The sequence below is a fragment of the Salvelinus fontinalis genome, chromosome 1, assembly GCF_029448725.1.
Source record: "Salvelinus fontinalis isolate EN_2023a chromosome 1, ASM2944872v1, whole genome shotgun sequence".
Classification (NCBI taxonomy): Eukaryota; Metazoa; Chordata; class Actinopteri; order Salmoniformes; family Salmonidae; genus Salvelinus; species Salvelinus fontinalis.
In genome coordinates, this window is record NC_074665.1 from 71385775 (window position 1) to 71411301 (window position 25527).

Sequence of the window (25527 nt, forward strand, 5' to 3'; positions counted from 1 at the left end):
TATTCAATTTTAAATTGTATATTGTCCCACCGGGAACCAGGATCAAGAAGAAAAAGTATGAAAATGTATGCACTGACTACTGTAAGTCGCTCTGGATAAGAGCATTACAACACATAAAAACATTACAATACATTTTACAACAGATTTCACAACACATTAAACGTGTGCCCTCAGGCCACTACTCTACTACCACATTACTATAACACAAAACCCATGTGTACGTGTGTGTGTTTTCATGTGTGTGGTGGTAAGAGTCGGCAACAACACCTCTGCTACACTGACCCTCAACACGGTGGCACCAAGGGTATGTGCTTAGCCACCTCCTGTACTCCCTTTTCCTTGTTTCAAGCCATAAGAATTCTTAAATTGTTTGTTAAATAGTTAACCAAATAGCTACCCGGACTATATGCATTGACCCCTATCGTGGAGAAATTAAAAAATTATGTTAATTATACTGTTATTGAATCAAATGGTTGTTTTATTTAACAAAAAGGTTTCTTAGAACTCTATTGTGTCTGTGTGAACTGAGAGGAGCTTCTGAGATTTAACTCTAGCAACTGATTTAAAATGGTCTTGTCCTCTCGCAGAGCCCGCATTCAATAGAAGGAGTTGGTGTTGGAGATGGCTCGGGTATGGATAATGATGAGAGGAACTTTGTTTTGGGGGCCAGACACTGATTTCTACACAATGAGAACAGTCTTTACAGCAGATACTGTCTAATGTGAATTATTGTCATCTTTCATACACATCCTAACCTTGTGACTCATTCCATATATCTGTTGTTTGTCATGAACATTCAGGAGGATGTACTTTGCTATAATTTGCTGTCTCAAATCCGCTCGTTGGGCTCTCAACAAATCATCTAGGGGTGATTCATCGACCAGCTTCATTATTGCAATAATTAATCGATGTTATTAATACAGTGGTTTGCGAAAGTATTCACCCCCCCATTGTAGTCTCATCTGACCAGAGTACCTTCTTCCATATGTTTGGTGAGTCTCCCACATGCCTTTTGGCGAACACCAAACGTGTTTCCTTATTTCTTTCTTTAAGAAATTCCTTTTTTTATGGCCACTCTTCCGTAAAGCCCAGCTCTGTGGAGTGTATGACTTCAAGTGGTCCTATGGACAGATACTCCAATCTCCGCTGTGGATCTTTGCATTTCCTTCAGGGTTATATTTGGTCTCTTTGTTGCTTCTGATAAATGCCCTCCTTGCCTGGTCCATGAGTTTTGGTGGGCGGCCCTCTCTTGGCAGGTTTGTTGTGGTGCCATATTCTTTCAATTTTCTAATAATGGATTTAATGGTGCTCCGTGGGATGTTCAAAGTTTCTGATATTTTTTTAGAACTCAACCCTGATCTGTACTTCTCCATAACTTTGTCCCTGACCTGTTTGGAGAGCTCCTTGTTCTTCATAGCGCCGCTTGCTTGGTAGTGCCCCTTGCTTAGTGGTGTTGCAGACTCTGGGGCCTTTCAGAACAGGTGTATATATACTGAGATAATGTGACAGATCATGTGACACTTAGATTGCACACAGGTGGACCGTATTTATCTAATTATGAGACTTCTGAAGGAAATTGGCTGCACCAGATCTTATTTAGGGGCTTCATAGCACGCACCACTTTTCCCTTTTTAATTTTTTATAATTTTTTGAAACAAGTATTTTTTTTCATTTCACTTCATCAATTTGGACTATTTTGTGTATGTCCATTACACGAAATGCAAATAAAAATCAATTTAAATTACAGGTTGTAATGCAACAAAATAGGAAAAACGCCAAGGGGGTGAATACTTTTGCAAGGCACTGTATGTTTTGAATAAAGTAATGTTCTGATTGGTGATTGACATTGTCTCTCCTCATTATTGATTAGAATTTCCACAACACCCCTTTTTGCACTAACATGTTTGACTCAACACGCTGCTGCTACTGTTTACTATCTGTCACTTTATTCCTAGTTATATCTACCTCAATTACCTCATACCACTGCACATCGGCTCAGTACTGGTACCCCTTGTCTATAGCCAGGTTATTATTACTAATTGTGTATCTAGTATACTTTTATTATTACGTGTTTTAATTGTTGTTCACGAAGCACATGACAAATACAATTGTATTATATTTTCACCCATGACACCAACTCCATCATCAAGTTTGCTGACGACACAACCGTGTTCAGCCTGATCACCAATGCCGATGAGACAGCATACAGGGAGGAAGTCAGAGACCTGGCAGTGTGGTGCCAGGACAACAACCTCTCTCACAACATCAGCAAGACCAAGGAGCTGATCGTGGACTTCAGGAAACAAGGGCGGGTGCACACCCTACATCCACATCGACGAGGCCGCAGTAAAGAGGGTCAAGATCTTCAAGTTCCTCTGTGTCCACATCGCTGAGGACTTATCATGGTCCTCTCACACCAGCACAGTCATGAAGAATGCACGGCAGTGCATCTTCTCCCTGCTCTACAGCTGCTCCATCGAGACCATCCAGCCAGACTATTCTCCATGGTCCTGTCCGGCAGACAGTACCGGTACATCAAGGCTCAGACCAGCATATTCCTTAACAGCTTCTATCCCCTGGCCACTGTTAAATTATTGTTTGCCATTACCATTTGTATCTATCTATTTTATCCTGCTACTCGTCACTATTACTCCTGTTCACATGTATATATTACCACTAGTATATTACCATAAGTATTTATATATTCCCGTTTTTTCCATGACATAGACTGACCAGGTGAATCCAGGTAGAAGCTATGATCCTGTCACGACTTCTGCCGAAGGCGTTGCCTCTCCTTGTCCGGGCGGTGTTCGGCGGTCGACTTCACCGGTCTTCTAGCCATCATCGATCCATTTTTCATTTTCCATTGGTTTTGTCTTGTCTTCCCACACACCTGTTGTCAATCCCATTCATTACCTGTTGTGTATTTAACCCTCTGTTTCCCTTCATGTGTTTGTCAGAGATTGTTCGTTGTCAAGTGTTGTGTTGATTGTGTATAGGTGTGCTACGGGTCTTCGTACCCAGATTTGTTTTATGTTTTTTCCGTGAGTGTTATGGAGCAGATTACTGGGACTTTAATTAAAGTACTCCATTCTACACTCTATTTGACTCTCCTGCGCCTGACTTCCCCTGCCACTTATACACGCCATTGTGACAGATCCCTTATTGATGTCACCTGTTAAATCCAGTGTGCCTTGCAAAAGTGATTACTGTCCTCGTTATACAATTATCAACTTTACCCTGTATAAATAAAGATGACCATACAGTATACACCGAGTGTACAAAACATTAGAAACACCTGTTCTTTCCATGACATAGACTGACCAGGTGAATCCAGGTGAAAACTATTATCCTTTATTTACTGAAAGAATGTCATATGAGCAAAATAATTTTGTGAACCGGCGATTCTTAACGTTTGAAAATATTCGTACATTTTTTTATGCTATATTTGGATTGGTTTGGGGTTGGCGGACCGATCCACTCATATCTTAAAAATGTGAATCGGTAACAGATGCAATACTGGTGAATCGTTACATCCTTATTAGATACACAAACTCATCACCACGCACGCACGCACACACCCACCTACTACACATGCTGCAGTTGTATTTTTGTGCATTCAAATTGCCATTGTCTGGGTTTGTTTACATCCCTGTTAGTGAGCATTTATTATTTGCCAAGATAATCCATCCACCTGACAGGTGTGCATATCAAGAAGCTGATTAAACAGCATGATCATTACCCAGGTGCACCTTGTGCTGGGGACAATAAAAGGCCACTCTAAAATGTGCAGTTCTGTCACACAACACAATGCCACGGATGTCTCAAGTTTTGAGGGAGCGTGAAATTGGCATGCTGACTGCAGGAATGTCCGCCAGAGCTGTTACTAACTCATTTAATGTTAATTTCTCTACCGTAAACCCCCTCCAACGTCGTTTTAGAAAGTTTGGCAGTACATCCAATTGGCCTCACAACCACAAACCATGTGTATCATGTCGTGTAGTCGAGCAACTTGCTGATGTCAACGTTGTGAACAGAGTGCCCCATGGTGGCGGTAGGGTTATGTTATGGGCAGGCATGTATTTTATCGATGGCAATTTGAATGCACAAAAAAAAAAAAAAATCTAAGGCATCTGTGACCAACAGATGCATATCTGTATTCCCAGTCATGTGAAATCCATATATTAAGGCCAAATTAATTTATTTCAATTTACTGATTTCCTCATGTGAACTGTAACACAGTAATATCTTTAAAATTGTTGCGCTTATGTTTTTGTTCATTATATATATATAATAAAATACCGGAAATAAGAGAAGACGCTATATAGCCTTCAAACATGAAGCAGTTCTTCATGGAAGAGTGGGTCAACATTCCTCCACAGCAACGTGAGAGACGGATCAACAACTATAGGAAGCGTTTGGTTGGAGTCATTGTTGCTAAAGTTGGCACAACCAATTATTGAGTGTAAGGGAGCAATTAATGTTTCACACAGGGACATTAGGTATTGCATAACTTTGTTTAGGAAATAAATTAAATAAGTACGTAGCTGTTTCATTATTTGTTCACTCAGGTTCCCTTAATCTAATATTAGGTTTTGGTTGAGGATCTGATAAAATTCAATATCAAAAATATGCTAAAGTAGAGAAAATTAGAAAGGGGGCAAATACTTTTTCACAGCACTATAGCTATTTAAAGTTTAATATAGCAGCCAGAGAAAACATGTTGATCATTTATCACACATAGCCATACTCAGATACTGCAGTAAAGTAATACAATGCTGTAATACAATATGCATAACTACATAATTAACTACAGTTCCGACAATCCTTTTCGCCCAAGCAGTAAGAACGTTTGTAAAACAGGCCAATGGTTCTTGCTATCTGGAATCCCTGGGACGTCCCTACCCCCCATTGAAGTTTACATTTAAATGGTTAAGGTAAGGATTAAGGTAGGTTAAGCAATGGTTAGGGGTTAGGGTAGGGACGTCCCAATGATTCCACATAGCACAAACCATAGGCCAATGTCTCACACCAAAGATGGTGGATAAATGAAGATAGTACACTCAGGCCTTATACCATTGAAAAAAAACTGTCAGTGCCGGTCTACATAACATGGTGCATCTTAGCTGGGTCTGGTCTACTTAGTTCATCGACTTTCATTGAACCAACAAAAAAAAACAACGAGTGGGATGTCTCGCTTCCTTTTCCGTCGCTGGCTCACACTGTCTGATCGAAGTTAGTAGCTTTCAGCTGCCAGCCGTAGCCCATTATTTAAGTGCAGCTGAGAATTCTTTGCATTACAATTGAAAAAATACCCATTTCCAGACCGTTTTGCAAAGTGTGCAATTGTAATATTGCTCTTTAAACGGACACACACGGTTCAAACGCAAAAAGGCTCCAAGTGCATAAAGATCGCTGCTTGTATTTTGCATCTTTATTGCAAAGCAAGCCGCTGAAGCAAGCTCCCGTGCGAGGGCGATGGAGGGAGGGAGTGAGAAAGAAGGCAAAGTCTTTTGTGCTTCCCCTCCCCCCGATCAAAGTAAAGGGGAAATGTCTCAGCCAAAGGGAGGTAAGAATATTACATGCGATCTGTGCAAAAATACTGATATGCAATCAGCTCTGCATTGTCTGCAGGTTGGATATAGTCAATGCATTTTAAAGTTTGATACGTTAAAAGGGTCAGCATTTCCCGTTTAGATCTTTTATTTTGCAGAGTTCCTGGTAAGACGATGCTGTCTAACAATCATTGCTCATTTTTACGGTATTTGCAGTCCTCTTGTACCAGAGATGTTATAGCGTAGATATAGCTGTCATACAGTCAGCAACACACTGTCGACATAACATTGCAACGCCTTTAAAGCATGCACTATCCATGCACATTTCGACGAGATGTTGCCTGTGCTAGGTAATACATCAAATGCATGTATTGCACTGCATTTACACTTTCACACAAGGTGCATCCATTAACTGCGAACTGTGCGTACAGTATTGTGCATGCGTTGTACCCAGGTCAAGTTCAGTTCAAACGGCTTTTGAAAATCACACAAGTTACTCTGACCATTTTCTTCTTGTTGCGGTTTTGTTTTCACTGTCAGTGGTGCGTAATGGAAAATTATTAGGACGCCTCGTCCTAGTGACTGAGCTTTGATCCTGCAGTAATAAATAATGTAGACATTTAAAAAAATAAAAAGCTACATTTAGATTTGCTGTGTGAACGTCTACTGATGCAAACAGCCAAAGGAACAGGGAAATAGGCTATTCAAATACGAGTCTCCAAGCAAAAATGTCCTTGCCACAGTCAGTAAGTAGCTAGTAGAATATTTTATGTCAGCTCTAACAGCTTTCCCTTACGAAAACAGATTGCAGTATGCCGCAAATAGTGCCTACAAAATACGTATTTTGTTATTGCAGTAATTTTACAGTGTTACGCCATAGCAACAATTACTGTGTCCAAAATATCAGTTGACTGCAGTTACTGCACTTTTACTGAAGTTTCAAAACGGCAATCTTTTTTTTGTAAGGGAATTCTCTCAAGACCACTGCACAAGACTATGCCGAGAGACAATAATCAGAACCAACTTCTATAACCCTCTGGAATGCATTTCTACTGACCTAATGAATCCACAGGTGTCAAATGTATTCTATGGCAGGATGAGTGTCTGCAGGTGTGCGCTACTCACTTGTGCTTGGTTAATTAATGATTACTGATTTAATGATTACTGGTCACTGATTAATTAGGAGCTCCCCTCACCTGGTTGTCTAGGTCTCCATTGGACACACATTTAAAGATAAACCAGCAGACGCTGGGCACTCCATGGAATTAGTTTTACACCCCTGATCTAATCTTTTCAGACAGGATTTGCATCATTGAAAGTCTTGGAGTGTTTTCACACCACATGCCTAATTTATTTATTACTCCTATAATAAGATTAGCATAGCCAGGAGTACAAATATTGGATGTGTCACAAAGGGCACCATATTCCCTCTAGTTACATGGAACACAAACCGGCTGCGCATGCTGTTGTGCATACATTTATTTTGCCCCCCCCACACCAAACATGATCACGACAAGCAGGTTAAAATATCAAAACAAACTCTGAACCAATGACATTAATTTGGGGACAGGTCGAAAATCATTAAACATGTACGGCAATTTAGCTAGTTAGCTTGAACTTGCTAGCTAACGTTAATTTGTCCTATTTAGCTAGCTTGCTGTTGCTAGCAATTTTTATTTATTTTTTATTTTACCTTTATTTATACAGGTTTTTTCTCATTGAGATAATATCTCTTTTCCAAGAGAGACCTAATCCAATAGCAGCAGGGGGAACAACGTTTCAGACAAAACAACTTACATACACTAACACAACATTAAACAAAACTATAAACACACATACTGTACACCAATTACATATTACATTAAAAACACAAACATCTTGACTAAAAACAGCTGGCCTAAAAACAATTACACTCTTCTATGATATATACATCGATCAAGTGTTTAAACTCCACCAATGAAACTAGATCATCACATTTTTAAATGTTCAGGAGAGAATTCCAGGACCACGGTGCTAAGTAACTAAAACTATTTCTACCATGACCTGTTCTAATTTTTGGTACTTTTAGAAGCAAATCAGAATGGGACCGTAATTGATATTTATTTACTGACCTGACTAAAAAAGAACAGAGATAAAATGTCATTTTATCCAATATGGCCTTATAAATCAGTGTATACCAGTGTTTAAGCCTACGCAAGGTCAATGACGACCAGCCAACAAACAGCGCTGTAGAGATCACAATGATGTGTTAGACGTTTCTGATTTGTAATGAAACTGAGGGCTGCTTGATGCACTGAATCAAGTGCTCTCAGGGTAGTGGCTGAGGCCTGCATATATATAACATCACTCAAATCTAAAACCGACAGTAATGTACATCGTACCAGCTCCTTCCTGGCCTCAAAAGAAAAACAAGCCTTATGCCAGTAATAAAATCCTATTTTCAGCTTGAGCTTCAGCTTGAGCTTCAAGTTCTCTACATGCACAGTGAAGCTCAGCTTATCATCCACCCACACACCCAAGTATTTGTACACTTTAACTTGCTCTATAGTATGTCCAGCCAATGTAGCAATGACATGATTTGTAACATGCCTGGCATTTGAAAATACCATGCATTTTGTTTTACCCGAATTTAGAATCAGCTTTAAATCATACAGATTCTGTTGTATGATGTTAAATGCTCTTTAGGAATTTTCAAAAGCTAAAGATAAACTACTACCACTTGAATAAAGAACCGTATCATCTGCATAAAAATAAGATTCAATAAGGATTCAATAAGATCCCCAATGTTGTTGATATACAAAATGAACAAAATTAACAGCGGGCCCAAAATAGAACCTTGCGGAACACCTGAGCACACCTTTATGGACTCAGATTTACATCCATCCGCCATTACACATTGTGTACGATTTGATAGGTAATTTATAAACCTATCTATAGCATGACCAGTAACTCCACAACATTTTAACCTTTGCACTAACACAGCATGGTCCACGGTGTCAAAAGCCTTCGACAAATCAATAAAAACAGGCACACAATGTAACTTCTTATCAAGAGCACAGTGGATGTCATTTAAAACCTTCAATTTTGCTGAAACAGTCCTGTGTCCAGACCTAAAACCTGATTGCATTCCATTTAAGATGTTGTTTTCTTGGAAGTAGGTCTTTAGCTGCCTACTAACTAAGGACTCCAGTACCTTTGACAGTACAGACAATTTTGATATGGGTCGATAGTTGTCAAGTAGCGAGGGATCTCCACCTTTCAGGAGAGGCAGTACATCCTGGGATATAAACATTGAGTTGTTATTTTACCTGAAATGCACAAGGACCTCTACTCCGACAATTAATCCACACATAAAACGGCGAACCGAATCGTTTCTAGTCATCTTTCCTCCTTCCAGGCTTTATCATCTTTGAACTTATATGGTGATCGCATCTAAAATTTCATTGTATTACCACAATAACCGTCAACAAAGTTTGTCTTTCAATCACCCACGTGGGTATAACCAATGAGGAGATGGCACGTGGGTATCTGCTTCAAATCAAATGTATTTATATAGCCCTTCTTACATCAGCTGATATCTCAACGTGCTGTACAGAAACCCAGCCTAAAACCCCAAACAGCAAGCAATGCAGGTGTAGAAGCACGGTGGCTAGGAAAAGCTCCCTAGAAAGGCCAAAACCTAGGAAGAAACCTAGAGAGGAACCAGGCTATGAAGGGTGGCCAGTCCTCTTCTGGTTGTGCCGGGTGGAGTTTATAACAGAACATGGCCAAGAATTTCAAATGTTCATAAATGACCAGCATGGTCAAATAATAATAATCACAGTGGTTGTTGAGGGTGCAGAAATTCAGCACCTCAGGAGTAAATGTCAGTTGGCTTTTCATAGCCGATCATTAAGAGTATCTCTACCGCTCCTGCGGTCTCTAGAGAGTTGAAAACAGCAGGTCAGGGACAGGTAGCACGTCCGGTGAACAGGTCAGGGTTCCATAGCCGCAGGCAGAACAGTTGAAACTGGAGCAGCAGCACAGCCAGGTGGACTGGGGACAGCAAGGAGTCATCATGCCAGGTAGTCCTGAGGCATGGTTCTAGGGCTCAGGTCCTCCTCCGAGAGAGAGAGAATTAGAGAGAGCATACTTAAATTCACACAGGACACCGGATAAGACAGGAGAAGTACTCCAGATATAACAAACTGACCCTAGCCCCCCGACACATAAACTACTGCAGCATAAATACTGGAGGCTGAGACAGGAGGGGTCAGGAGACACTGTGGCCCCATCCGATGATACCCCCGGACAGGGCCAAACAGGAAGGATATAACCCCACCCACTTTGCCAAAGCACAGCCCCCACACCACTAGAGGGATATCTTCAACCACCATCTTACCATCCTGAGACAAGGCCGAGTATAGCCCACAAAGATCTCCGCCACGGCACAACCCAAGGGTGGACGCCAACCCAGACAAGAAGATCACGTCAGTGACTCAACCCACTCAAGTGACGCACCCCTCCTAGGGATGGAATGAAAGAACACCAGTAACCCAGTGACTCAGCCCCTGTAATAGGGTTAGAGGCAGAGAATCCCAGTGGAGAGAGGGGAACCGGCCAGGCAGAGACTGGTCGGTTCCTCTCATTTAACACAGTAAATTCATCAGGCTTAAGCCATGTTTCAGTCAGGCCAATCACATCAAGATTATGATCAGTGATTAGTTCATTGACTATAACTGCCTTTGAAGTGAGGGATCTAACATTAAGTATCCCTATTTTGAGATGTGAGCTATCACGATCTCTTTCAATAATGGCAGGAATGGAGGAGGTCTTTATCCTAGTGAGATTGCTAAGGCGAACACTGCCATGTTTAGTTTTGCCCAACCTAGGTGGAGGCACAGACACAGTCTCAATGGGGATAGCTGAGCTGACTACACTGACTATGCTAGTGGCAGACTCCACTAAGCTGGCAGGTTGGCTAACAGCCTGCTGCCTGGCCTGCACCCTATTTCATTGTGGAGCTAGAGGAGTTATAGCCCTGTCTATGTTGGTAGATAAGATGAGAGCACCCTTCCAGCTAGGATGGAGTCCGTCACTCCTCAGCAGGCCAGGCTTGGTCCTGTTTGTGGGTGAGTCCCAGAAAGAGGGCCAATTATCTACAAATTCTATCTTTTGGAAGGGGCAGAAAACAGTTTTCAACCAGCAATTGAGTTGTGAGACTCTGCTGTAGAGCTCATCACTCCCCCTAACTGGGAGGGGGCCAGAGACAATTACTCGATGCCAACACATCTTTCTAGCTGATTTACACGTTGAAGCTATGTTGCGCTTGGTGACCTCTGACTCGTTCATCCTAACATTGTTGGTGCTGACGTGGATAACAATATCTCTATACTCTCTACACTTACCAGTTTTAGCTTTAGCCAGCACCATCTTCAGATTAGCCTTAACGTCGGTAGCCCTGCGACCTGGTAAACAGTGTATGAACGCTGGATGATTCGTTTTAAGTCTAATACTGCGGGTAATGGAGTCGCCAATGACTAGGGTTTTCAATTTGTCAGAGCTAATGGTGGGAAGCTTCGGCGTCTCAGACCCTGTAACGGGAGGAGTAGAGACAAGAGAAGGCTCAGACTCCGACTCGCTGCTTAATGGGAAAAACCGGTTGAAAGTTTCTGTCGGCTGAATGAGCGACACCGGTTGAGCATTCTTACAGCATTTCCCTCCAGAAGCCATGAGAAAGTTGTCCGGCTGCGGGGACTGTGCGAGGGGATTTATACTACTATCTGTACTTATTGGTGGCACAGACGCTGTTTCATCCTTTCCTACACTGAAATTACCCTTGCCTAACGATTGTGTCTGAAGCTGGGCTTGCAGCACAGCTATCCTCGCCGTAAGGCGATCGTTCTCCTGTATATTATGAGTACAGCGACTGCAATTAGAAGGCATCATGTTAATGTTACTACTTAGCTTCGGCTGTTGGAGGTCCTGACGAACCATGTCCAGATAAAGCGTCCGGAGTGAAAAAGTTTAATTAAATAAAAGTTGTGAGGGAAAACTAAAAATATAAACGTAAAGTAAAAACCGTAAAGTTGTCAGGTAGCAAAGTAAGGTTGGCAACAAAACGCACAGCAACACATCTGCTTCTATAAACCAATGAGGAGATGGGAGAGGCAGGACTTGCAGCGCGATCTGCGTCAGAAATAGGAATGACTTCTATTTTAGCCCTTGGCGTCGTAGACGCTCGCGAGCAGTGTGGGTGCAATAATTGAATAACATGGATTTCTAAATTTATTTTGTGACGCTCACACACGTGACGTGTCCGGTCTGGTCAGCATGTTAGGGCCATTACATTTTTTGGGGGGGGACCAGTATTTCCAGCATTATCCACTAGGTTTGCTGCAGGTAGAAAATCCTGGGAGATCAATCAATCAATATCTGGTTGTGCATGAGCGTTTGGTTGGGGGATCGCCTAAAAGCGACCGTGTACTAGGTTCGGTTTGCTACTAGCAGAACTCCAGGTGAAGTGAACGTCTGTGCTTCGCATACTCCCTTTAAAAGACCTTCGCTGGAAAAAATAGAAAAATGGAGCAATATTACTGTTTGTCCCTCTTGAGATGCCGTAGCAACAACATGGCCAGTATACACTTCCTCCAAATATTTGGAATTAATTTAAGATAAATCAAGATCTGTTATTAATTTATTTAAAAAAAAATTGCAGAGGAGGACTTAGTCATGCAATTTTACATCTAACAAGGATGTTTGATGCAGTATTTCTCAATATTTGCATTTAAAATAGACATCTCTCGTTGAATGACAACAAACACTTAATTGAAGAATCCCTCCCTCCCGTCCATAGTTCCCACTCCTACTAGGAGTAGTACTGTTGACTAGTGATGTAATGATTCACCGATATGCATCGTTCCTAACATATATATATATATTTTTTTTTACACATGGCTGCATCGATCTGCGGACCAAATGTAGCATGCTTCAGTCAGAAAATCTATTCAAACATTACGAATTGCAGATTCCCAATTTCTTTTGCTCATATTACTTTTTTCTACCTTCCGAAAACACTTAATATTTGGTGACAACTGATGCGTCCTCTCCTTCAGTGTCGAACTAAGCATGTAACTGTGTTGACATCCATTGATCTATATGTCATTTTGCATGCCGAACAACCATAGGATATATCAGTAGCCTAGATAAACTGTGCACTGTGCCCAGCTTCGCGCGCTGACCGACAGGATGTAGGCGGCCTGTTCCTGATCTTACACATCTGCACGGCACCTACAGCATTCAAATGTTAAAATTGCGCGATATTATGCTTTATTAGTTGAGTGACAACCTATGTAATTTGCTAGGTTATCTATGCACTGTTGAAAATTGTGTTTTACGGAATAAAAGTAAGCTACCGGAGACACATCTCTTATCTGCCTATACCTGCTGAACAGCACTTACAATATATTTTATTTTGATTGTTCAGGTTCACCATAAGCAATAGTTTTGGTAGTTTTGCTTTAAACAATCAGTGTATATGGTCATTTTTAGATAACATCAAATGTAATTAGTCACATGCGCTGAATACAACCGGTGTAGACCTTACAGTGAAATGCTTACTTATGAGCCCCTAACCAAAAATGCAGTTTAAAAAAAATAAGGACAAGAATAAGAAATAAAAGTAACAAGTAATTAAAGAGCAGCAGTAAAAAAACAATAGCGAGACGATTTACAGGGGGGTACTGGTACAAAGTCAATGTCTGGGGGCACCGGTTAGTTGAGTTAATAACTCAACCTACATGTACATATTAAAGGGACTATGCATAGATGATAACAACAGAGAGTAGCAGCGATGTAAAAGGGGGGAGGAGGGGGGGGGGGGGGCAATGTTCAGGAGTCCTATGGCTTGAGGATAGAAGCTGTTTAGAAGCCTCTCGGACCTAGACTTGGCGCTCCGGTACTGCTTGCTGTGCGGTAGCAGAGAGAACAGTCTATGACTAGGGTGGCTAGAGTCTGAATTTTTAGGGCCTTCCTCTAACACCGCCTGGTATAGAGGTCCTGGATGGCAGGAAGCTTGGCCCCAGTGATGTACTGGGCCGTTCACACTACCCTCTGTAGTGCCTTGCGGTCGGAGGCCGAACAATTGCCATACCAGGCGGTGATGCAACCAGTCAGGTATTAGAGGTCGACCGATTACGATTTTTCCCCGCAGATATCGATTATTGGAGGACCAAAAAAGGCCGATGCCAATTTTTAAAAACATTTTATATATATATATATATATATATATATATATATATATATATATATATATATATATATATATATATATATAGTGTGTGTATGTGTAATAATGACAATTACAACAATACTGAATGAACAATGAACACTTATTATAACTAAATATAATACATAAAATCTATTTAGTCTCAAATAATGAAACATGCTCAATTTGGTTTAAATAATGCAAAAACACAGTGTTGAAGAAGAAAGTTAAAGTGCAATATGTGCCATGTAAAAAAGCTCATGTTTAAGTTCTTGCTCAGAACATGAGAACATATGAAAGCTGGTGGTTCAATATTCCCAGTTCTTCAATATTCCCAGTTAAGACGTTTTAGGTTGTAGTTATTATGGGAATTATGACGTGTCGACTATTTCTCTCTATACCATTTGTATTTCATATACCTTTGACTATTAGATGTTCTAATAGGCACACTAATATTGCCAGTGTAACGGCAGATTTCCTCCTCTTCGTCTGAAGAGGAGGTGTAGCAGGGATCGGACCAAGACGCAGCATAGTTAGTGTCCATGTTTTAATAATAATCAACTGAACAAGACACAATACAAAATAACAAAAGTGACTCTAACCGAAAACAGTCCTATCTGGTGCAATGAACACAAAGACAGAAGACAACCACCCACAAAACCCAACACAAAACAGGCTACCTAAATATGGTTCCCAATCAGAGACAATGAAAAACACCTGCCTCTGATTGAGAACCATATCAAAATGACAAACCTAAACATAGAAACACAGAACATAGACTGCCTACCCCAACTCACGCCTTGACCATACTAACTAAAGACAAAACAAAGGAAAAAAGGTCAGAAACGTGACAGCCAGCCTAATCTCAGTAGTTGATAGGCTTGAAGTCATAAACAGCGCTGTGATGCAAGCATTGCTAAGAGCTGCTGGCAAACGCAGTAAAGTTAACATGAATGCTTATGAGTCTACTGCCGCCTACCACCGCTCAGACTGCTCTATCAAATCATAGACTTAAATATAATATAATAAACACAGAAATACGAGCCGTTGGTCATTAATATGGTAAAATCCGGAAACTATAATTTTGAAAATTTCAGTGAAATACGGAACTGTTCCATATTTTATCGAACGGGTGGCAACCCTAAGTCTAAATATTGCTGTTACATTGCATAACCTTCAATGTTATGTCATAATTATGTAAAATTCTGGCAAATTAGTTCGCAACGAGCCAGCGGCCCAAACTGTTGCATATACCCAGACTCTGCGTGCAATGAACGCAAGAGAAGTGACACAATTTCCCTAGTTATTATTGCCTGCTTACATTAATTACTTTTAACTAAATACGCAGGTTAGAAAATATATACTTCTGTGTATTGATTTTAAGAAAGGCATTGATGTTTATGGTTAGGCACATTTGTGAAACGATTGTGCTTTTTTCGCGAATGCGCTTTTGTTAAATCATCCCCATTTGGCGAAGTAGGCTGTGATTCGATGATAAATTAACAGGCACCGCATTGATTATATGCAAAACAGGACAAGTTAGTTAACCTAGTAATATCATCAACCATGTGTAGTTAACTAGTGATTGTGAAGATTGATTGTTTTTTGTAAGATAGTTTAATGCTAGCTAGCAACTTACCTTGGCTCCTTGCTGCACTCGCGTAACAGGTAGTCAGCCTGCCACGCAGTTTCCTCGTGGAATGCAATATCGGTGTCCAAAAATGCAGATTACCGATTTGTTATGAAAACTTGAAATCGGCCCTAATTAATCGGGCGTGCCGATTAATCGGTCAACCTCTAGTTCAGGATGCTTTCGATGGTGCAGCAGTAGAACCTTTTGAGGATCTGAGGACCTATGCAAAATCTTTTCAGTCTCCTGAGGGGGAATAGGTTTTGTCATGCCCTCTTCACAAATGTATTGGTGTGCTTGGACCTTCTTAGTTTGTTGGTGATGTGGACACCAAGGAACTTGAAGTTCTCAACCTGCTCCACTGCAGCCCCGTCGATGAGAATGGGGGCGTGTCTTCTTTTTCCTGTAGTCCACAATCATCTCCTTTGTCTTGATCATGTTTAGGGAGAGGTTGTTGTCCTGGCACCACATGGCCAGGTCTCTGACCTCCTCCCTATAGGCTGTCTCATCTTTGTTGGTGATCAGGCCTACCACTGTTGTCATCGGCAATCTTAATGATGGTGTTGGAATCGTGCCTGGTCATGTAGGCCTGAGTAAACAGGTAGTACAGGAGGGGACTGAGCACGCACCCCTGAGGGGCCCCTGTGTTGAGGATCAGCATGGCAGATGTGTTGTTACCTACCCTTACCACCTGGGGGCGGACCGTCAGGAAGTCCAGGTTTCAGTTGCAGAGGGAGGTGTTTAGTACCGGGGTCCTTAGCTTATTGATGAGCTTTGAGGACACTATGGTGTTGAACGGTGAGCTGTAGTCAATGAATAGCATTCTCAAATAGTTGTGACTTTTGTCCAGGTGGAAAGGGCAGTGTGGAGTGCAATGGAGATTGCATCATATGTGGGTCTGTTGGGGCGGGTTGCAAATTGGAGTGGGTCTTAAGCACGTTGGTATTACAGATTCGGACAGGGAGAGGTTGAAAATGTCAGTGAAGACACTTGCCAGTTGGTCAGCGCATGCTCGCAGTACACGTCCTGGTAATCCGTCTGGCCCGGCGGCCTTGTGAATGTTGACCTGCTTAAAGGTCTTACTCACATCGGCTGCGGAGAGCGTGATCACTCAGTCTTTCGTAACAGCTGGTTCTCTCATGCATGTTTCAGTGTTATTTGCCTTGAAGCGAGCATAGAAGTAGTTTAGCTCGTCTAGTAGGCTTGTGTCACTGGGCAGCTCTCGGCTGTGCTTCCCTTTGTAGTCTGTAATGGTTTGCAATCCCTGCCACATCCGACGAGCGTCAGAGCCGGTTTAGTACAGATCAATCTTAGTCCTGTATTGACTCTTTGCCTGTTTGATGGTTCATCGGAGGGCATAGCGGGTTTTCTTATAAGCTTTCCGCTCCTTGAAAGCAGCAGCTCTAGCCTTTAGCTCAGTGTGAATGTTGCCTGTAATCCATGACTTCTGGTTGGGGTATGTACGTACGGCTACTGTGGGGACGACGTCATCGATACACTTGTTGATGAAGCCAATAACTGATGTGGTGTACTCCTCAATGCCATTGGAGGAAACCCGTGAACATATTCCAGTCTGTGCTAGCGAAACAGTCTTGTAGCTCAGCATCTGCTTCATCTGACCACTTTTTTTATTGATCTTGTCACTGGTGCTTCCTGCTTTAATTTCTGCTTGTAAGCAGGAATCTGGAGGATAGAATTATGGTCAGATTTACCAAATGGAGGGCGAGGGAGAGCTTTGTTTGCGTCTCTGTGTGTGTGCAGTAAAGGTGGTCCAGAGTTTTTCCCCCCCTCTTATTGCACGATTTAACACGCTGATAGAAATGTGATAAAACGGATTTATGTTTCCCTACATTTAAAGTCCCCTGCTACTAGGCGCGCCGCCTCTGAGTGAGCGTTTTCTTGCTTGCTTATGACAGAATACAGCTCATTCAATGCTGTCTTAGTGCCAGCCTCTGACTGTGGTGGTATGTAAACAGCTACGAAAAATACAGATGAATACTCTCTAGGTAGATAGTGTGGTCTACAGCTTATCATGAGATACTCTACCTCAGGCGAGCATTAGCTCGAGACTTCCTTAGATATCGTGCACCAGTTGTTGTTTACAAAAATACATAGACCGCCGCCCCTTGTCTTACCAGATGTCACTGTTTTATCCTGCCGGTACATAGTATAACCAGCCAACTGTATGTCGATGTTGTCGTCGTTCAGTCATGACTCCGTGAAGCATAAGATGTTAGAGTTTTTCATGTCCTGTTGGTAGTTTAATCTTCCGTAACTTGTCGATTTTATTGTCCAAAGATTGCAGGTTTGCTAGCAGAATGGAGGGAAATGGGGGTTTATTTGATCGCCTACGAATTCTCAGAAGGCAGCCCGACCTGCGCCCTTCGATCTCTGCCTCCTCTTCACGCAGATCATGGGGATCGGGGCCTGTTCCCGAGGAAGCAGTGTATCCTTCATGTCGGGCTCGTCAGAGTCATGAAAGGAAAAAGAGGATTCTGCTAGTCCGTAGTGAGTAATCGCAGTCCTGATGTCTAGAAGTTATTTTCGGTCATGGGAGACGGTACCGGCAACATTATGTACAAAATAAGTTACAAACAACGCAAATAAACGAACAAAAAAACAACCGGTTGGGGACACGTAAAACGTCAGCCTTCATCTCCTGCGCCATTTTAATGATATACAGGATAATGTTGATAATTTAATAACGAGGAATCACTTTTGCGAGGCGCATGCATGGCCAAAGCTGGAGGAGAATATAAGCTCACTAAACTTCTAAACGTTAAAAACCATTCGATTTTGAGATGGGGGTAGAATCCAAACTTGTGCTATATATTCATTGCAAAAAAAAAAAAAAACAGGCTACATTGCCCCCCCCCACCCCCTAATCTGATAGTGGTAGTCGGGTCATAGATGCCTAGCCTACCTTATTCACACAAACACACACACATAGTACATACACCATAGACATGCATCATTTACACTCACACACGCACACATACAGAAGTCAGCTCAGACAGATCCAGTTCAGAGGCCCAGCTCATGAGCTCCATCAGCAGCAGATTTGATTTTAATTTAGAATGGAAAATGAACGTGTTTATGCATCTAATGTTAGTGCATCATATCGCATTAAACAGAATCGCATAGATTCATTCTCTAATCAAACGGAATAATTTCAAACTTAAACGAATCGTTCCTATATCGGAGCTAGGGTTGCACATTTTGGTGAAATTTCAGAAGTGGAAACTTTCTGTGGGAATTACCAGGAATATATGCAAATTAATATTGATATTGTTTAAATGTAGATGTTTTTTGCAGTGGATATATTTACCATATATGGAGACAGAAACATTTTACCTTATCATAAATAGACATAACTACAAATGATTACATCCTTCCAATAGAAATAAAAAAAAAACATTTTATTTACGAATTTAACTTTAATTAAATGAGTTGACTTTTCACATGGGATGATTTCACTGAACAACAAAAGGGAATATGATTCCCAATGATCCATCGCATCTCCCAAAAACGTTTTCAACATACATCTGTAAAATGATAGTCTAGAAACTAAAGCTTTGGTTGGCTTCCATGTCTTCTCACTGGACCTCCTCAATATCAACCTCTTGAACATCAGACTCAGAGGCCTCATCTTCAGTGTCACTTTCCAACCCTGTTGAGGATGGCTCGTGGTCAGGCTCAAAAAGCCTCAGATTTGCCCAGATGGCCACCAATATTTCAACCCTTGTATCGGTCAGCCTGTTTTGTGCTTTGGTGTGTGTGTTTTCCCAAACAAGGACCAGTTGGCTCTGAGGCGGCTGATGTTGGTGGGATTTGGAGGATGATGGAGGCAACAGGGGAAAGAGCCTCAGATCCACCTCACCTCGAATAGAAGTACTTTTGTCAGAGGTTGCTTGTTGTGAGCGCTGAGGGAATTTTATGCACTTGGCCAGATGATTCTGCATCTTTGTTGCATTCTTCACATATGATTTGGCACAGTATTTGCAAATGTACACCGCTTTTCCTTCTACATTAGCTGCAGTAAAATGTCTCCACACAGCATTTTCCTGTAAAGATGAGAAAAAAAGAGTTAAAAAACATTAAATTCCATGTACATATAAATAGTTAAGCAGTTAGATTATACAACTCCTTTGTAAGATAAATGTTTTAAAATGAAACATGTATGGAACAGGTGAATTAACACTCCTCAGCTAGCAGGCTCAAGCAAGCTAAAACTAACTAGCAGAAATAGTTAGAAATTATTTAAACACACTTTGCTGTAGGCTACTATTTACTAGTTAACAAAAATCATGTATGTCATATATAAAATATTCACCCCACCCAGTATTCTAATCAAAACTTACCAGAAAGCATGTAGTCCTTGGCTCAGACAGTGTAGTAGTGTGGGCTCAATAGCATCTCATTAGTGTGCAAGATCTTGAGAATCAGCTGTACATGTGATGGAAGAGTGCACTGCACATGTGATGGAAGAATGCACTGTGCATGCAGAGGGTTGCAATTTCATTGAATTGGGAATTGTTTAACCAAAATATGCCACAAGACCTAGAATTGCCTTATGTGTATCCCACAAAAAAGGTTCACTGTTAGCTTAACTTTTTTGATGAATTTAAGCAAAATTCCCGGGCTTAACTTCCCATGGAAAATTTCTGGAAATTTACCGGAAAGTGTCAGACCCTTTGCAACCCTACCCCCAACATAATACATTTTTTTGTGGACCCGGACAAGCACACCTGATTCTACTTGTCAACTAATCATCAAGCCCTTGACAAGTTGAATCGGGTGTTTTTGTCTGGGGATCCAACAAAAATGTGTGCTGTTGGGGATAGGGCTGTGACGGTAATGGTATTTCGGATGACGTAATTGACCATCTAAATGATTGCAGTGTCCGTAACCGTTCGAATATCGCACATTTTCTCCGCTCCTGTGAATGTACATCCATGGGTGGACTTTCAGCCATTGCGAGTGTACCCATAGGAGCAAAGCATGAAATAAAACCAGGTAGTAAAAGCAGGAAGTGTACCCATCAATATGTGCTGTGATTTGTTGATTCAACTGATCAATAACAACAAAAACATTCCACTGCATGAGCCACATCTGAGATGCGTTCAACAAGGGAAAACGTTTGCGAACCCTAGCTAACATTTAAAAAAGTTTGAAAAGGTAGTGTGTGGCAAATTAAAATGTAGAATATTTTTTTCTTTTACCTTTATTTAACTAGGCAAGTCAGTTAAGAACAAATTCTTATTTTCAATGACGGCCTAGGAACAGTGAGTTAACTGCCTGTTCAGGGGCAGAACGACAAATTTGTACCTTGTCAGCTCGGGGATTTGAACTTGCAACCTTTCAGTTACTAGTCCAACGCTCTAACCACTACCCGGCTACCCTGCCACCCCAATGAAGAACAGCGGAAGCACTATGGGTGAGTAAAGGCACTATTTGTCAATTAACTTGCAATTGAACCAATGTTGAACTTTGTTAATTTACTTTTTTTGTTTTTAGCAGAGTAACGTGAACTCACCCCATTCCGTACAAATGTGCGTAACCGCGACATTCAAACGAGGCTACAAAGAAACTAATGGGACTGTAGCGACTGTGTTGACTTCACAATCAGGGGTGTGAACTAGGTTTCTATTCAAGCATTGATCGACATGGTAATGGTTCTATAGTATTGGAGAAAAGTTGAAAAAAACTGACCCTCCGTTACATCTTGACATGTCATGTCGTAACGTACAGCACGCATAAAGCAACTATTTCTGTCTTACAATCTCTCTCCACCAGGTGTAGCACTTCTCTCATCGTTTAAAAACAAGAAATGGACAGTGACGGGGGTAAGGGGAGATACCTAGTCATTTTTTTTGTCATCATTGCATGCGATCATCATTCTCAAAGCCGCTGTTTACTTCTAAGATCACTTTAGCACCTCCCTAAAAACCCGATTCAAATTCGACACAAACCTTCAAATAGGTATGTAATGACTCATTATATAAACCAAGGTGGCTTAGCAGTTCAGACGTATTTTTCCGTGTTGTCGTGTCGTGTCCTGTATATATATATATTTACACCTTTTCTTCACATATCTTTTATTTATTTTATTATCCAAGAACTCAACTACAAAAGCTTTCCTGCAAAAGCTTTCCTGCAACCCGCTTCACCAATTACAATAAGTACTATTTACCTCAATCTGAAAATCCATCGTGGAAGATAGCCAGGGGCTAATTCAGAAGCTAGCCTGAAAGCTAATCCAGAAGCTACTCCGATAGCTAGCCAGAAGCTAATCTGTAGCTGCCCCGAAATTAGCCGGTTTGCTGGCTAGCGTTGGTGTTTCAGCTGCCCACGTTTTTGCGGTCATCAGCTATTCCTCTAGCTCGATAATCTACCGGCACTTTTGTGCAACGCGACTCGGACCGGAGCATTCCGGGACTTTTTTTCTCTCAGTTTCCCCGGATTCCAACCGCAGCCTCTGGACACGTGCACCTTGATTTCGCAGCTAGCTAGCTGCATACCGTGTGACTATTGGCTTACGTCGACCCCGGAGCTAACTCAAATCATGCTGGAGCTAGCCAGCTGAGGAGTTCCATCACCATCCGGACCCGCTTCTTTGTTGCTGCTGCAGATACGGAACCCCACCGGGCCTTCACGACTGACTGCCGACGTTATCTGCCCGAGGGATTTATCCAACCGGCACCTTCGTCCCGGCGTTACCTGAACGCTCATCTGAGGCCCGCTAATCGTTAGCTGTCTTATCGGCTGCTATCTGAACAAAACCCCACTACACGGAACCTACCGACGGAAACGCACGAGGTATCTACAAACAGACCTCCATCCTATGCTGCTACCGATAGCCATATACCCGGCCAGCTGTCTGGATCGCCACGACCCCAACCAACCTCTACTCACTGGACCCTTATTTATCACTTGATTAAGCTTGCCTCTCCTTAATGTAAATATGCCTTGTCCATTGCTGTTCTGGTTAGTGTTTATTGGCTTATTTCACTGTAGAGATTCTAGCCCTGCTCTCTATACCATATCCAACCCTGCAGTTCCACCACCCACATATGCGATGACATCACCTGGTTTCAATGATGTTTCTAGAGACAAGATCTCTCTCATCATCACTCAATACCTAGGTTTACCTCCACTGTATTCACATCCTACCATACCTTTGTCTGTACATTATTCCTTTAAACTATTTTATCGCCCCCAGAAACTTCCTTTTACTCTCTGCTCTGGTAGCTCTAGGCGACCAATTCTCATAGCTTTTAGCCGTACCATTATCCTACTTCTCCTCTGTTCCTCTGGTGATGTAGAGGTGAATCCAGGCCCTGCAGTACCTGGCTCCACTCCTATTCCCCAGGCGCTCTCTTTTGATGACTTCTGTAACCGTAATAGCCTTGGCTTCATGCATGTTAACATTAGGAGCCTCCTCCCTAAGTTTGTTCTGTTCACTGCTTTAGCACACTCTACCAACCCGGATGTTTTAGCCGTGTCTGAATCCTGGCTTAGAAAGACCACCAAAAATTCAGACATTTTTATCCCCAATTACAATATTTTCAGACAAGATAGAACGGCCAAAGGGGGCGGTGTTGCAATCTACTGCAAAGACTGCCTGCAGAGTTCTGTTATACTATCCAGGTCTGTTCCCAAACAATTTGAACTTCTACTTTTAAAAATCCACCTCTCTAAAAACAAGTCTCTCACCGTTGCCGCCTGCTATAGACCACCCTCTGCCCCCAGCTGTGCTCTGGACACTATATGTGAACTGATTGCCCCCCATCTATCTTCAGAGCTCGTGCTGCTAGGTGACCTAAATTTGAACATGCTCAACACCCCAGCCACCCTACAATCTAAGCTTGATGCCCTCAATCTCACACAAATTATTAATGAACCTACCAGGTACCACCCTAATTCCGTAAACACGGGTACCCTCATAGATATCATCCTAACAAACTTGCCCTCCAAATACACCTCTGCTGTTTTTAACCAAGATCTCAGCGATCACTGCCTCATTGCCTGCATCCGTAATGGGTCAGCGGTCAAACGACCTCCACTCATCACTGTCAAACGCTCCCTGAAACACTTCAGCGAGCAGGCCTTCCTAATTGACCTGGCCGGGGTATCCTGGAAGGATATTGATCTCATCCCGTCAGTAGAGGATGCCTGGTCATTTTTTAAAAATGCCTTCCTCACCATCTTGAATAAGCATGCCCCATTCAAGAAATGTAGAACCAGGAACAGATATAGCCCTTGGTTCTCTCCTGACCTGACTGCCCTTAACCAACAGAAAAACATCCTATGGCGTTCTGCATTAGCATCGAACAGCCCCCGTGATATGCAACTTTTCAGGGAAGCCAGAAACCAATATACACAGGCAGTTAGAACAGCCAAGGCTAGCTTTTTCAAGCAGAAATTTGCTTCCTGCAACACAAATTCAAAAAAGTTCTGGGACACCGTAAAGTCCATGGAGAATAAGAACACCTCCTCCCAGCTTCCAACCGCCCTGAAGATAGGAAACACTGTCACCACCGACAAATCCACTATAATTGAGAATTTCAATAAGCATTTTTCTACGGCTGGCCATGCTTTCCACCTGGCTACCCCTACCCGGGACAACAGCACTGCCCTCCCCTCTGCTACTCGCCCAAGCCTTCCCCATTTCTCTTTCTCCCAAATACAGTCAGCTGATGTTCTTAATGAGCTGCAAAATCTGGACCCTTACAAATCAGCCGGGCTAGATAATCTGGACCCTTTCTTTCTAAAACTATCTGCTGAAATTGTTGCCACCCCTATTACTAGCCTCTTCAACCTCTCTTTCGTGTCGTCTGAGATACCCAAAGATTGGAAAGCAGCTGCGGTTATCCCCCTCTTCAAAGGGGGGGACACCCTTGACCCTAACTGCTACAGACCTATATCTATCCTACCCTGCCTTTCTAAGGTCTTCGAAAGCCAACAGATTACCGACCATTTCGAATCACACCACACCTTCTCCGCTATGCAATCTGGTTTCAGAGCTGGTCATGGGTGCACCTCAGCCACGCTCAAGGTCATAAACGATATCGTAACCGCCATCGATAGGAAACAATACTGTGCAGCCGTATTCATTGACCTGGCCAAGGCTTTTGACTCTGTCAATCACCACATCCTCATTGGCAGACTCGACAGCCTTGGTTTCTCTAATGATTGCCTCGCCTGGTTCACCAACTACTTCTCTGATAGAGTTCAGTGTGTCAAATCGGAGGGTCTGTTGTCCGGGCCTCTGGCAGTCTCTATGGGGGTGCCACAGGGTTCAATTCTTGGACCGACTCTCTTCTCTGTTTACATCAATGATGTCGCTCTTGCTGCTGGTGATTCTCTGATCCACCTCTACGCAGACGACACTATTCTGTATACTTCTGGCCCTTCTTTTGACACTGTGTTAACAACCCTCCAGGCGAGCTTCAATGCCATACAACTCTCCTTCCGTGGCCTCCAACTGCTCTTAAATACAAGTAAAACCAAATGCATGCTCTTCAACCGATCGCTGCCTGCTCCGGCCCGCCTGTCCAACATCACTACTTTGGACGGCTCTGACTTAGAATATGTGGACAACTACAAATACCTAGGTGTCTGGTTAGACTGTAAACTCTCCTTCCAGACCCACATCAAACATCTCCAATCCAAAGTCAAATCTAGAATTGGCTTCCTATTCCGCAACAAAGCATCCTTTACTCATGCTGCCAAACATACCCTTGTAAAACTGACCATCCTACCAATCCTCGACTTCGGTGATGTCATTTACAAAATAGCCTCCAAAACCCTACTCAATAAATTGGATGCAGTCTATCACAGTGCCATCCGTTTTGTCACCAAAGCCCCATATACTACCCACCACTGCGACCTGTACACTCTCGTTGGCTGGCCCTCGCTTCATACTCGTCGCCAAACCCATTGGTTCCAGGTCATCTACAAGACCCTGCTAGGTAAAGTCCCCCCTTATCTCAGCTCGCTGGTCACCATAGCAGCACCTACCCGTAGCACGCGCTCCAGCAGGTATATCTCTCTAGTCACCCCCAAAACCAATTCTTCCTTTGGACGCCTCTCCT

General features: G+C 42.4%; 1 protein-coding gene across 1 annotated transcript in view; it reads left to right on the plus strand.

Annotated features, from left to right (window-relative positions):
• Positions 1–5191: 5191 nt before the first annotated feature.
• The window catches only part of LOC129861039 (dual specificity mitogen-activated protein kinase kinase 6), a 63293-nt gene continuing 42957 nt past the window's right edge, over positions 5192–25527 (plus strand). The window contains exon 1 of the mRNA XM_055932087.1: positions 5192–5569. Coding sequence (XP_055788062.1) covers positions 5479–5569 — 91 coding nt within the window. The 5' untranslated portion in view covers positions 5192–5478. The remainder of the gene's footprint in view (positions 5570–25527) is intronic.